At 44.4% G+C, this 13,367-nt stretch overlaps 1 protein-coding gene across 1 annotated transcript in view; it reads right to left on the bottom strand.

Annotated features, from left to right (window-relative positions):
- Nucleotides 1–3,920: 3,920 nt before the first annotated feature.
- Nucleotides 3,921–13,367, bottom strand: part of LOC145402117 (uncharacterized) — a 45,345-nt gene continuing 35,898 nt past the window's right edge. The window contains exon 3 of the mRNA XM_080274234.1: nucleotides 3,921–7,827. Coding sequence (XP_080130360.1) covers nucleotides 4,162–7,827 — 3,666 coding nt within the window. The 3' untranslated portion in view covers nucleotides 3,921–4,161. The remainder of the gene's footprint in view (nucleotides 7,828–13,367) is intronic.

The following is a 13,367-nucleotide window of genomic DNA, read 5'->3' as shown; positions in this document are numbered from 1 at the left end:
CTTCCATGTCCCTCATCTGCTCCAGTTCACATTTACCCAATCGTTCCTCCACTTCTCTCTTATATTCTGCCTTTTTCTCACCCCCTTGTAACCTTTCCACTCTCCTTTCAACTACTCCTTCCTCCCGTTCATCTTTTCTTCTGTTTCTCCATCTTATATGGATCTTGATTCTGGCCACCACCAAGTAGTGGTCAGAAATTCCACTCCCCCAACCTCTATAAGCTCTTGCATCCATTACACATCTTCGCATCCTTTCATCCACACGCACATAATCAATCACTGCCTTCCTTTCATTCAGTTCACCACCCACCCTTCTCATCACTCGCCATGTATACCTGTAGGTCATTTTCTGCCTGAAGAGGGTATTGGCTATCACCAACCCCCTCCAGCAAAAATGTCCACTAACGCACTGCCATTCTCATCTATCTCACTTTTTTTTTTTTATTACTATAGTGCAAGGTAAAACAAACAAATAATAAAAGTTCTTATGTAATGACCTTTATTTAAATTATAAATAAAAGTGCTAGTATGCCTCTTTCCATTACACACTTTAATGTCACACATCTGTAGAAAAGAAGATACAATATCGGTAAAGTTTATTACTCTGTACCAATTGCTCAATATACTGGTATGGTTTTTAAAAAATCATAGCAATGCATGCCAACACAAATAAGTACAGAAGAGAGATCCTTGAAGACAGATACTGGACAGCTAAGCCATTTGAGTCAAGAGCTACATGCCACAAAATCATCCTGAGTAATTACCATGGACTGGCTTTCAGATGGCAAATAGCATCAATGCAAATTCCATCACTGGGGTGAATAGAAAAACCAAGTTATTCAGTACATCAGATTTACCTGTGACTAATAATTTTGGGGGATTTTTTCTATAAATAGTTGGCTGGCTGCAAGGCATGTTAGCAATTTCCGATGATGATCACTGTTACACACTACAGACCGCCAGTAAACTCTGGTTACTCTGGATTCATCCTGGCCTAGTTGTCTTGATCCTTTTAACCATAGGACCTCTAATGTGGAGGAATGCCTCATGGTGGAAAGAACAGACCTTACAATACTGAAACATCTGTATTACGTCATTTCAGATATGATGTACAATTGTGGTCATAAATAATCACTTATGCTCTGGTACCTCGTGCCTCAGGCTGGCTCCTTTATGTGAAGCGAGTCACAATGGAGTAAGAGGGGCTGAGAGGGAGAGGCCAGAGAAAGATAGGTGGGTGGGGGGGATGAGCAATGGTGGGGTGATGGAGGGGAGGGAGAATGAAATGCTAAGTGGTGGTGGGGTGATGGAGGGGAGGGAGAATGAAATGCTAAGTGGTGGTCACATTATTTGTCTATTTTCTTTCATTCAGGGCATAGCATAATGGAGTTCATATTTGGTAGATAATGCTACAGTACACCTTGTATAGCGGCGTCAGATAACAAGCTTTAGAAAGGTGGTGATATCAAGGGCTGGCTCGTGAGAGAAATATTCTGACGTGACAGATCAAACATTAGTGCGGAGCCAGATAATTGTGTTTATCTGTGTATTTTGACTTCGTACGTAGAATGGAATCTGAATGTCTTTTACTTCCGTAATGTTTGTGCAGGAAACGTCCTCCATCCTTACATGTAATTAATTTTTGGACTAAATATCATGTCCAATCTTTGACATGCCTGTGTCCACCATAAATATCATCATCCTATGGGTATACATTCCCTCTTTAGTCACCATTATGTCAATCATTTTATGGTATGTCTGTAGGAAAAACGCTATTTAAAATAACTGTGCATAAAAGATCAGTAGGTATGATGTCTGTGCACATGGGTGGATATAATAACAATACCTCTCATAACCCGTTGCTTGGACTATGTGCCGGTATAGAGTCCAATCCCAACACCCTCTCATTTGGGAATATTTTCCTCCTACAAAAAACAGCTAGTTACAAACTGGTGGACAAGGCAATAGTGTGTCATGCTGGAAACTTCCGGCTCTCCACTAATGTCTGATCTGTTACGTCAGTATATTTCTCTGAAGCCAGCCCTTGATGTCACCACCAATCTAAAGTTTATCTGACGCCGCTATACAACGTGTAATGCAGCATTATCTACCAGGGAGGCTTTAGGAAGGGAAGAGGTTGTGTAGATCAGATATTCATTCTTAGATCTTTAGTGGAAAAGTTTCTAGAGAAGGGAATGAAGTTGTATGCGGCTTTCATGAATTTGGAGAAAGCATATGACAGGGTGGATAGACAAGGATTGTGGAAAGTGTTAAGAATATATGGAGTAGATGGGAAGTTGTTGAATGCTGTGAAGAGTATGTACGATGGTGCGAAGGCTGCAGTGCATGTGGATGGTGAACTAAGTGAATTTTTCTCTTTGAAAGTTGGGTTGAAACAGGGATGTGTCATGTCTCCATGGTTGTTCAATCTGTACATGGATGGGGTAATAAAAGAGGTACAAGGTAGGGTAGTGGATGTTGGAGTGGCCCTGGTGAGAGAGGATAGTGTTTGGAAACTCCTTGTACTGTTGTTTGCAGATGATACTGTGTTGTTGAGTGAAAACGAAGGGGAGCTGCAAGGCTTGGAGGATGGGTTTGGGAGGGTGTGTAAGAAACGGAATCTACAGGTGAATGTAGGGAAGAGTAAAGTGATGGTCTTTGAGAGGGGTGAAGTCAGTGAATGTACAGCAAGGTTGGGTGGTGAGGAATTGGAAAATGTGAGTACGTTTAAGTACTTGGGTAGTGTGATCAGTAAGGATGGAGGTTTGGAGGGTTAAGTGCTTGAAAGGATACAGCAAGGAAGAAAGGTTGCTGGTTCTTTGAAAGCAGTGATAAGAAACGGGGAAGTGAGCATGGAAGTGAAAAAGTTACTACATGACAGTATTGTGATACCAACTCTAACGTATGGAACCGAAGCCTGGACGTTGTTGGAAGGACACAAGTCAAGAGTGAGAGCAGTGGAAATGAGATATTTAAGAGGAGCCTGTGGAGTCACATGGAGAGATAGGCTGACGAATGAGGATATAAAGGAGCGTTGTGGTGTGGATGTGGATGTGATAGGAAGCGTTATGAGGAACACACTGAGGTGGTATGGCCATGTGGAGAGAATGGAGGGTGAAAGACTGACGAAGAGAGTGTATGTGAGGGAGGTGGAACGGGGAAGAGGGAGGGGGAGGCCGAGGATGAGATGGAGGGATGGGATGGAGAGGTATATGAGAGAGGGGTGTGTGAATTGGTAGCAGGGCAGTGAAATGGCGGGGGACAGAGCGACTTGGAGGCGATTTGTTTTGTGGCCACCCCAAACGGGTTTGAGGCATCTGGCAATATAGATAGATAGATCTACCAAATATAAACTCCTTTATATGAATGAAAGAAAACAGACAAATAATATAACCACCACTTCGCATTTCATTCTTCCTCCTCTACACATCCTTCCTCCCCTCCCTCATTCCACCCCCGCACCATCACACATCCCACCTCCCACCTTCCCTGCTCTCTCTGACCTCCCTGTCAGCCCCTCTTATTCCAGTGACCTGCCACGCATAAAGGATCTAGCCTGAGGCACGGGGTACCGGAAGATAGGTGATTATTTATGACCATGACTGTACTTTCCATATTGAATGAGAGAAAAAAAAAATACGGCATTGTATTTATAAAGTGACAAACAATACTGCATTCATTTTAAATGGAAACAAACATCCAGATATACATACATTGGTAAAGAAAGGCACTCTCTACAGAATCTTCCATCATTGCCAATTAATACATATATACAAGAAACCTGAGGAATTGTCTGCAGACTCAACGTGAAAGAAGAGGGCCTTTAAATGTACTGACAAGTGTACAGTATGTAGGATCAGGTAAGGTACTAAGTTCTATCAATTTAATGTGTGATTGGATTGACTTAAAGGGCCTATCATTGTTCATAGCTCATAGCCATTTTTGGTCACTAGCTAAAATCACAACTGCAAAATACAGTACTAACCACACACAACCCAGTATTAAGTGGTTTATAAAGTGTGTATGTAGCATTAGTACAGATATTGTACTGCAAAATGGTTACAGATTAACTGCAATTTCAGTTAGTACTTATAATGCAAGTTTGTGTGTCATGTAGGCGACCACAGTGTCATATGCTGTTGGTGTGGATGTGTGTGGTGCTCACTGTTGGTGGTGATGATGATGATGGTGTGCTGTAGTGTTAACTGCCTCCATTTTGACTTGCTGATGCTGGACTTGATGGTGCTGTGTGGTCTGCACCAGGACCTGCCCCTGCTGCTGTGCTGGGGCATGAGACACCACAATGTTGCCAGGACCCGCGGTACCTTGAGAGACCACAACCTGCCCATCCAATGTGGCTACCTGTTGCTCCAGCTCATCCCCAATGCTGTCTGCTAAGATAACCTGGTCTGCAGTAACTTGGGATATGACCTGACCTGTTGTAGGATCAATGGTAACAATGTGTGCACCCTGGAGAAGGTCTGGTGATACATCTTGTGAGAGAACCACCTGTGTTACCCCTTCAGGAAGGTTAATTTGGCCCCCTAGCACTCCTGCTACATGCTGAAGGACAACCTGACCTTCCCCAACCTCAACAGCCTCCATGGCAGTCACCTGGTTTGCACCACTGCTGGTAGCAGTTCCTGATGCTGCCTGCTCCTGGGGTACAAAATGATGTGACACTATAGGTACCATTTCATTCATAATATCGTCCATCATTTCTTCCACACTTTTGCCAGCAGTATAGAATTCTTCCATCTGTTCCATAGTTACCTTCCACTCTATCAGCCGCCACAAGTTATATTTCAAAACTTCATACTGACCTTGTCCATAATCTTCTATCATTTTCACACCATAATGCTGGAGAACTCTGCCTAACACAACTGAAACATGTTCCTCCAGTAAGCCACAGCTTAACAAAAGATCATGATCAAAAAGTTTCTCCAGCAGCCGCCGGCACTTCATGTCTAAGGTGTCTGCCATTATGGTTTCAGGTTCTCTTGGGCGATTTAGCTCCTGTCCCACAACCTGTTTGTGTTTGCCACTCTCATACTCCATGGCACTATTTTTGTTGGCCTGCGGTAGAAGGCCAGCCAGTTTGTTCATGTTGACCTTGACACCACCACTATAGGCATCTGTAACAGTGGTAGTGATGGGTGCAATCTCACGTGTGACAATGGTGATGGGAGCTATGGTGGTGGCTGGAGGAGCAGATGGGGTAGGTGCAGATACAGGTGCTGACTCTGGCCCATCATCATCATCGTCATCATCATCATCCCATTCAGACCTTAGGGCAGCTATCTCAGGGTTCTCTGGCTCCAGTGGCTGTGGTGGCTGCTGTATTGGGTGAGGAAGGATGTGGCTAGGTGGTGCCATCATCCTACTTGACCCACGTCCAGGCTTGACATCTGGAGAAAAGATGGGCTTATTCTGGTGTACAGATTCAATATGTCGGTGAAGTTTGCCCTCAAATCGGAACTCTCGACTGCAGAGTTTACAGGAGTATGTTGGGATGCAGAAGGACATGAGCTCCACTGGTGGAGACAGCACGGAATCAGTTTTACTGGTGGTCACAAAGTAATCTTCCTTTTTCTTGATAGGCTTACTAGTAAGGGGGTTGGCTGTTATGTCGACTGGATAAGATCCCACACGGTTCCCGACCTTCATTTTTGTTTCATCAACACGATTCTCCATCTTCTTGCCACCACTCATCATGATATTGTGTATTGTGTTTGCCAAGCCCAGGATCTGTTTCTCTGGCTGCTTGTTGATATCTTTCAATACATTCTTAACAGGCTGCCTAGGAGGCAAAGGGACCATTTTCTTTACTGGGGATACACGCTCTTGCTTTTCTGTAGAATCCTCCTTAACTCCTAGCTTGGTTTTAATAGGTCCCTTCACTCCTGTCTTTGGCGAGCATATTTCACAATTTTTCATGTTGCATACAAAGTCTTTGCCATGTTGCTTATTTTTTGCCATGCGCTTCCCTCTTCCCTCTGTCTCTCCCTCTTCCACAGCAGTTTCTTGTTTCTTTTCTGTTTCAACAGTTTCTTTGGGCTTTGCTGCCAAGTCACTGGCATTTTTTGCTTCCTCTGTGCCACGATTTAAAAGATTTTTCATCATGCTCTTCCTTATGGCTCGTAGTTCAGCTGCTCCAGTCAAGCCAAATGGACTCCACCTTCGTCCTCGTCCCCTTCCTCGACCCCGTCCTCTACCCGAAAGTTGAGCCCGGAATTGTGGTCCTGTTTCCTCTTCAATCTCTGCCTCCTGCTGCTCCTGTACTCTGGTTGATCCTGGATCCTCCTGTGTTTGTTGTTTTTGCTGCTGCTGTTGTTGTTGTTGTTGTTGTTGTTGCATTACCTCCATCTCCTCACTGTTGACTATCCTAACTTGAAGGTCTGTATCATCTGCTTCCTCCTCCTGCTGTATACTCTCTACTCTCATTGCCTTTGGGGAGGATTCACCGCCTTCTGGGATATGGTCACTGTTGCTTGTCTGTTCTGTGCTGTTTGTTGTGTCCCCAATGCCTTGTTTTGTCATGGAGGACACAACCTCTTGAAGGAATGCTGTGTGTTCATCCTGAGCAGTTGTGTCTTCTTGTTCCTGTGTGTTTTTCTGGCTGCCTTGGACTATGGCATCAAAGGCAGCATCTTGTATAGGGTCAGAGGCCATTTCTGCAGTGTCCGGGAGAGCAAAAATCTTGCGGTCCACTTGTGTTCCCCCATCAGCTGCAGGCTGAGAATCTTCCTCCTCTTCTGAGCTGTAATTACGGTCCATCCCCTCATCAAACATATCATTTTCATCATAAATATCATCATCAGCTGGTCGTGGAGTTGGAGGAGCTGAGACTTGGGTGCTAGCTGAGACTGCTTGACTCTGGTACTGACGAGGGATGATCACACGGCCTCCATCATCATCTGTCTGAGTTGAGGTTGTGCACATTACTTTTCTAGGCCGTCTTGTCCGTGGCTTACTGTTGAGAGCATCCTTTGGGGCCTTGAATATCTGTGGGGCAAGGCCAGTTTGCTTGTGTTCCCCATCAATAAGGTTCCCAACTGTAGGTAACTTGTCCACAATACTGCCATCAGCAACAGCCCCATGATTCCACTGCACATGTCGCTCGTAGTCACTTAAACGAATGAACGAGCGAGGGCAGTGTTCGCACTTAAACATTCGAGGCCCAAGTTTCTTGGTGAAGTGCTCATCAGTGACTTTGGTATGACGTTTGATGTGTGTAATCAGGTGGTTCTTTTGAGTGAAACACTTGCTACACAGGTGACACTTAAATGGTTTCTCACCTCTATGAATTCTGAGATGGATATTTAATGCCCCTACAGTGAGAAAAGCCTTATGACAGACATCACAATACACACACTTGCTCTTGTCATGTAGACGCATGTGCACTTTGACACAGTCCTGCCGACTGAACCGTTGATGACAAATGGGACACTCAAACTGCTTTTCAATACCATGTATGACTAAATGCCCCTGCAGATGCACCTTGCGAGCAAAGGACTTGGGGCAATGTGGACACTGGAATGGCTTGAGGTCTGAGTGTATGGCCATATGCTGTACCAAAGTCTTGCCTGTCATCATCACCTTACCACAGATGTCACATGCCACTGGAACCTCAAGATTCTGATTACCAGTAAAACTTGCTGGTTCCTGTTTGATGGAAGCAAAGGCATTGCGTATCACACTCTTGGCCCGACCTCGGCCAGATGGTTTGCTTGGGCGCAGTAGGTCCTGGGGGGAGAAGATGATGGTCCCCGGAGGAGGTTCCATGCCCTCCAGCGTGTGCAAGTCCGATGCCAGACCGCTGAAGTCCTACAAAAACGAAACATAAAACACAGTCAGACTAAAAAAAATATATACCACACATTATTACCAAGATAGTGATAATAAGGTACCAGTATTGCTGTATTAATTGTTCCAGTATGATGACTCTATTCATATAATTTTCTTCATGTGCGACAACCAGATACTTCTCTTCACCTTAACAATTTTGGTAGTAATGGGGTTAGGAAACAAATTGCATTAATCCCTTCGCAAAACTGGTAACTTTCATATTGTATTACTGCTACAACCAGATGATTTTATTCAGCTTAGAAGATAATCCCTGTTGAGAAGAGACTATAAATAATTTCCCTTGACCCTTTCAGGCCTTTAATTTCGTTCATGCTATAATCGGACTATTACTGTGTAATAAAGGGGTTAATCCTCATAGTGCCAACGTGTCTTTTCCATAGTTTTATTCCTACTGCCAAATAATTTAATTCAGCTTAGATGATACTCATCACTGAGAAGGGGCTAATGCCAAGGATGTACATAAACCCAAATACTACTGTAACCCATTCAAGATAAGTCTGCATAACTGCTAGTATTTTATCACTGCTACACATAGTTTTATTTAGTTATAGGTGTAGTGTAGTGTACCATCTAAAGGTTTAATAAAAACAACTTTATATCATGCAGATCCTTCTTGCTCATGACACAGTGAATACATGCAAAAAAAAATAAATAAATAAATAAAAAATAAATAAAAAAATAGATCAACTAACACTTCCAGCTTTATGGTGAATCACAAGCAATCTTACACATATACAAGAGTTCATTCATACGCAACTGAAACTTTCCTAGCTGAAGAATACTGACATTCTCAAGTCATTACCTGAAATTTTTTGTGGGAATAAATAAAAAACATATAGTAATGTGTGTATACTGTATGTATGAAATGTATATGGCACTGGTATTACATCTATCACACGAGACATTTCGTGCTACAAAACGTTCCTTGTATTAAGTTCAGTATTAAACATATATCGACATCTATATCTATACATACAGTATATACTGTATATATATATATATATATACACACACAGTACTACCCCGATATACAATACCCTGGCTTAACGATGGGGGTAGAAACACCACCATACCCCGCCTAACGATGGCCTAACCCTGGTTTAACGATAGGTTTTGATTTTTCTACCGATTTTGATTATATTTTCGACTAAAATTGTGTTTGGGTTGAGTTACAAACAGTTTTAGACTCAGATTAATGTGTTTTAGCTATACTGTAGGTGGGGTGAACATTTTCATTTTGGGGTACAGTTTACTAGGCTTGATTTTTCCAGACTTATATTTGATGATTTTCAGATTTTATTTGTTGGTTTCAGTGAGTTATTTACAGGTGTAAGGCTTAGGTTAGCTTCTTTTACAACTGTTAGGCCATTTAGATTGGCTTTAAACCTGTTATTGGGCTCCTTTGGGTGGGTTTAGGACTTGGTTGGTGGGAAACCCAAGGCTGAAAAAGAACATCTCATTACTTTACATGTTAAAACTACCCCAATATACGATACCTGCCTAATGATGGGTTTTTACATAACCAATTGTAAACTGGGGTATATCTGTCAGGGCTCTTGCTAACTGCCGATAGTTGCGAGCCATTTGGCTCCTAAGGTTTCAGATTTACGAGCCAAATATTTTTTAGTAGCCTAAATGACTACGAGCTGAAATATTCTACAAGCAATAAATTATTTATTTACACATTGTGATGATTAGAATCATATAATGAGGCTTTAAACATTCACACTGGCGACAAGAAAAGCCTTAATAATCAATCACGTTTTTTTTTTTTTTTTTTTTTTGAGATTTACTAATTTTGTAGTTTACTGGGTTTTGAAGTGGATGTATTTTCTCCTCACCAAAAGGTGACTTGCACGTAAAATTTGTTCACCGAAGGGAAAAAATACTCGCATTTGCGAACTGTGGCTTGCCAAACAAGAGCCCTGCCTGTATATGTATGTACAGTAACCCCTCCAATATCCGGATCAATAGAGCCATCGGTAGGTTCGGATATTGGTTTCGTCCGGATATTGGGCCCCAGCTAATGGACTTGTACTTACGGACCCTAACACAGAGAAACACCTATACAACTCCCTCCGGACATGCATAGCACCTATTTAACACCCAAATCACACCAATAAGGCACATAAATGACTGAAATAAATGCAATAGAAACATAAAATGTGGGTTTAGAAGTATGTTCATACATTAATAAACATTCTGGTACTTATGGACTCTAACCGAACCTAACCTAACCGAACCTAACCGAACTCTGAAAAACACATTCCTACTGCACATGCATGAGGTAAGTTTAGTATGGAAAGAAGTACAGTATGACACTTTCTGGTAAGTATAGTATGGGAAAAAATACAATATGAAACATTCTGGTAAATATAGTATGGGAAATAGTACAACATGAAACATTTTGGCTACTTACAGCAAGTCCCTGGCCACCTCGATGAATAACCGCCTCCTCTCGGACTCTGACAGTAAGAACGATTTCCTGAAGCACTTGCACTACACTCTTCCTGAAGTCTTGCACTGAACTTAGTCAATAACACACAGAAGTCCGTTCTTTTCACAGTGTTCACTTTAGTCCAAATAATGTTCCATTAAATTTAAGTGTTGCACATTAACTTTTCCCAAGTTTTTTTAAGTTTCCAAAGCCAAAACAAAGAAGGTTAGTTACGTTAAATTTCTTTTCTACTTAGTCTTTTCTCCCAACTTGAAAACCTTAACACAACACACCGTTTTTTTCACTGCACAACACTCAAAATTCCCGTGTGGTCTAGTGGAGAAGTTCTTGCTGTTTATTCACTGTCAGAGCCCGAGAGTATCACTGGCAGGCGTCCAAGGGGTGCATCGGTGGGTAGTGGTGATGGCGTACCGACTACAGAAGACTCTGAAGACAGCCGCAAACTCACGTCGAGCGGTGACTCCACTGTAGCTGATGTGCTGGGCTATGGCTTGGAGCATGAGGGCCTGTCTTGGGGAGGCAACAGAGTGGAACCAGGGCTTGGCACAGCGGGGGTCACGGGCCTGAAAAAACTGTCAATCGTTGACTGACGCAAGGACCGACGATTCTGGCGATTGATGATGCGCTGCCGGAAAGCACGCACTTCCTCCACGAGTCCCAAGGGCCCCATCTCCCTGTCGCAGTCCGGGTGTTCCAGGTAGTCTAGGACGAACTCTAGATGTTCCCGGAGTGCGCTCAGCTTGGGGATGGCTGGAGTAGTGTCCTGCTGGGTGGAGTCTGCATCATCATCGCCTTCGTCGTCGGAATCTTCAAGTTCGGGACTGACACCAGCAACCGAAGACGCGATCTCGATATCAGACAACGTCTGATACCCAGGATCGCCCTCGTCGTCGTCCAACCACTCACGAACATCGTCCACATCAACATCGTCGCCGTGCGTACGTAGCCGTGCATGGAAGTCATCCACGTCAAACCCTAGGAAATCGTACTCCACATCTGTTCCGAGAAGCAGACGAGACCAACCATTTTCAAGAGTTTTCACAGGGACTTCCTTCCATGCACTAGCCCAGTTGTACAGCGCAGACTTGATGTTGTAGCGGCGAAGGTTTTCCAAAGTCCGCTTGCCTCGAGTGTCACGTCCTTCCCTGCGCTCGTCCTCGTCCTCGAGAACCACCATCACCTCATCCAGGAACTTCCGACGGTACAGGCGCTTTCTTGCCACGATCACTCCTTGGTCCATTGGTTGAATGAGAGCAGTCGTATTAGGTGGCAGAAACATGCACCTAATACGGCCATTCTCAGCAACCAAGTCCTTGTCGCACGGGTGGGCAGGTGCATTGTCGAGGAGAAGGAGAGCCTTTACCTGGTCGCGAGGAATTCCCAGTGTCTTCGTCTGGTAATGTATGACCTCCTTGACGAAGTGATGGTGAAACCAGTCTTTGAAAATCACAGCTGTGAACCATGCTTTCAAAGAATGGTACCATACGACAGGAAGGACATCCATCACCCCACGAAGGCACCGAGGCTGCTTTGCACGGCCAACAATAACGGGCTTAAGCCGGTGCATGCCGTTAGCATTGGCACAACACAAAGCAGATATCCGTTCCTTAGAAAGCTTGCGGCCAGGTACACGCTTCTCCGTCTCATCGGCGAGAGTGTTCGTTGGCACCGAGCGATAGAATAGGCCAGTTTCGTCAGCGTTATAGACTTGACCGAGAGTGAGGCCCTCCCTGTCGATCAAGCCTTTCACCTTGTGCCGAAACTCGTCCACTCCATCCTCGTTAGCGTCCAATGCTTCGCCATGTGCTTTACGGTTAGTAAGGCCATGTCGCAACTTGAACGCGAAGAGCCAACCCTCGGATGCCTTGAAGTCTAGGGCGTCGTGAAGCCTTGCAAACTTCTCAGCAGCAGCCTTCAGCTCCGTTCCACGTACCATCACACCAGCTGCACGTTGCTGTCGATACCAAATCAACGTGGAGCGGTCGATCTCTGCATACTTGGGGGTAAACATAACCTTCCTCTCCACGTTGCGTTTGCTTCTCGACGAGAAGTCAGCCGTGTACTGCATGAGCTTGTCTCGGGAACGCTTGATATCGAACAAAGTCGACCGGGCCAGGTTGAACTCGCGGAGAATGCGAGAGGAAGACCAACCCGCATCAACCTTCTCCAATATCTCCCGTTTCTTCTCCAGAGTCAACACCACTCTCTTCCTTTTCTCAGGAGGCGGGGCCATCATCACACACACTAAGAGTAGGGCAGAGAGCAGCAGGAGGTCTTGCAGCAAGTACGGCACCACCACAAAAGCGAGCACGTGGGCAGCCATGGCGAACAGCGCAGGTCTTGTCGCGGTGAGAGACAGGCGGGAAGTGGGGAGGATGCAGCGGCGCTCTATCGGACGTCGGAGGAATGACGAACCAAAACAATGCTCTCACGCGGCGCGTGCGGCAAGTTCAAATTACGGACGGCAAAAAATCGATTTTTTTTCCATTTTTTTTGGATTTTCGGACCATTTTGGGAATGTTTGATCCCAGGACGATAAGGTTCGGTTAGTGGGGATGTTCGGTTATTGGGCGTCCGGATATTAGGGTGATTACTGTATATGTTTGTCACGAGTCGGCTAGTGACATTGGCTTTTTGGGAATCCGCGAACTCAAGTGGAATCCCAGTTTATCGTTCAGTTAACCGCTCATTCGGACGGAAGCTTTGTCAAATCAATTTTTCATTGTCATACGTGATCGTCTTTGTGTGAGACATTAGTGCTTCCGCTGAGCGATTTGTTTTGGGCGCGTTTCGCTCACTTGACCGTTAAAAAATGCGGCCTATCACTCCCATTTCTTTCTCACGAGTTTACTCAGTCCAGTGTTTGCTCTGACGGAGTGAGGTTCTGTGCTCCAGAAGTGTGAGAGGAGAGGTCGCTAGCACCCAGACTCCACTGACTACAGTTTCTCCAAGCTCCCACCCTTGGTGATACACAGCATTCATTGACTAGTATTTCCTTTTTGTATTTTCCTAGTTTTAAGAGCTTAGTTAAGGTGTTTTT

This window comes from Coenobita brevimanus, chromosome 57 (genome assembly GCF_032717465.1).
Source record: "Coenobita brevimanus isolate Jiangsu-jjx chromosome 57, ASM3271746v2, whole genome shotgun sequence".
Taxonomy (NCBI): Eukaryota; Metazoa; Arthropoda; class Malacostraca; order Decapoda; family Coenobitidae; genus Coenobita; species Coenobita brevimanus.
The sequence above is the reverse complement of the archived record's forward strand: the minus strand, read 5'-3'. Positions and strand labels throughout refer to the sequence as shown.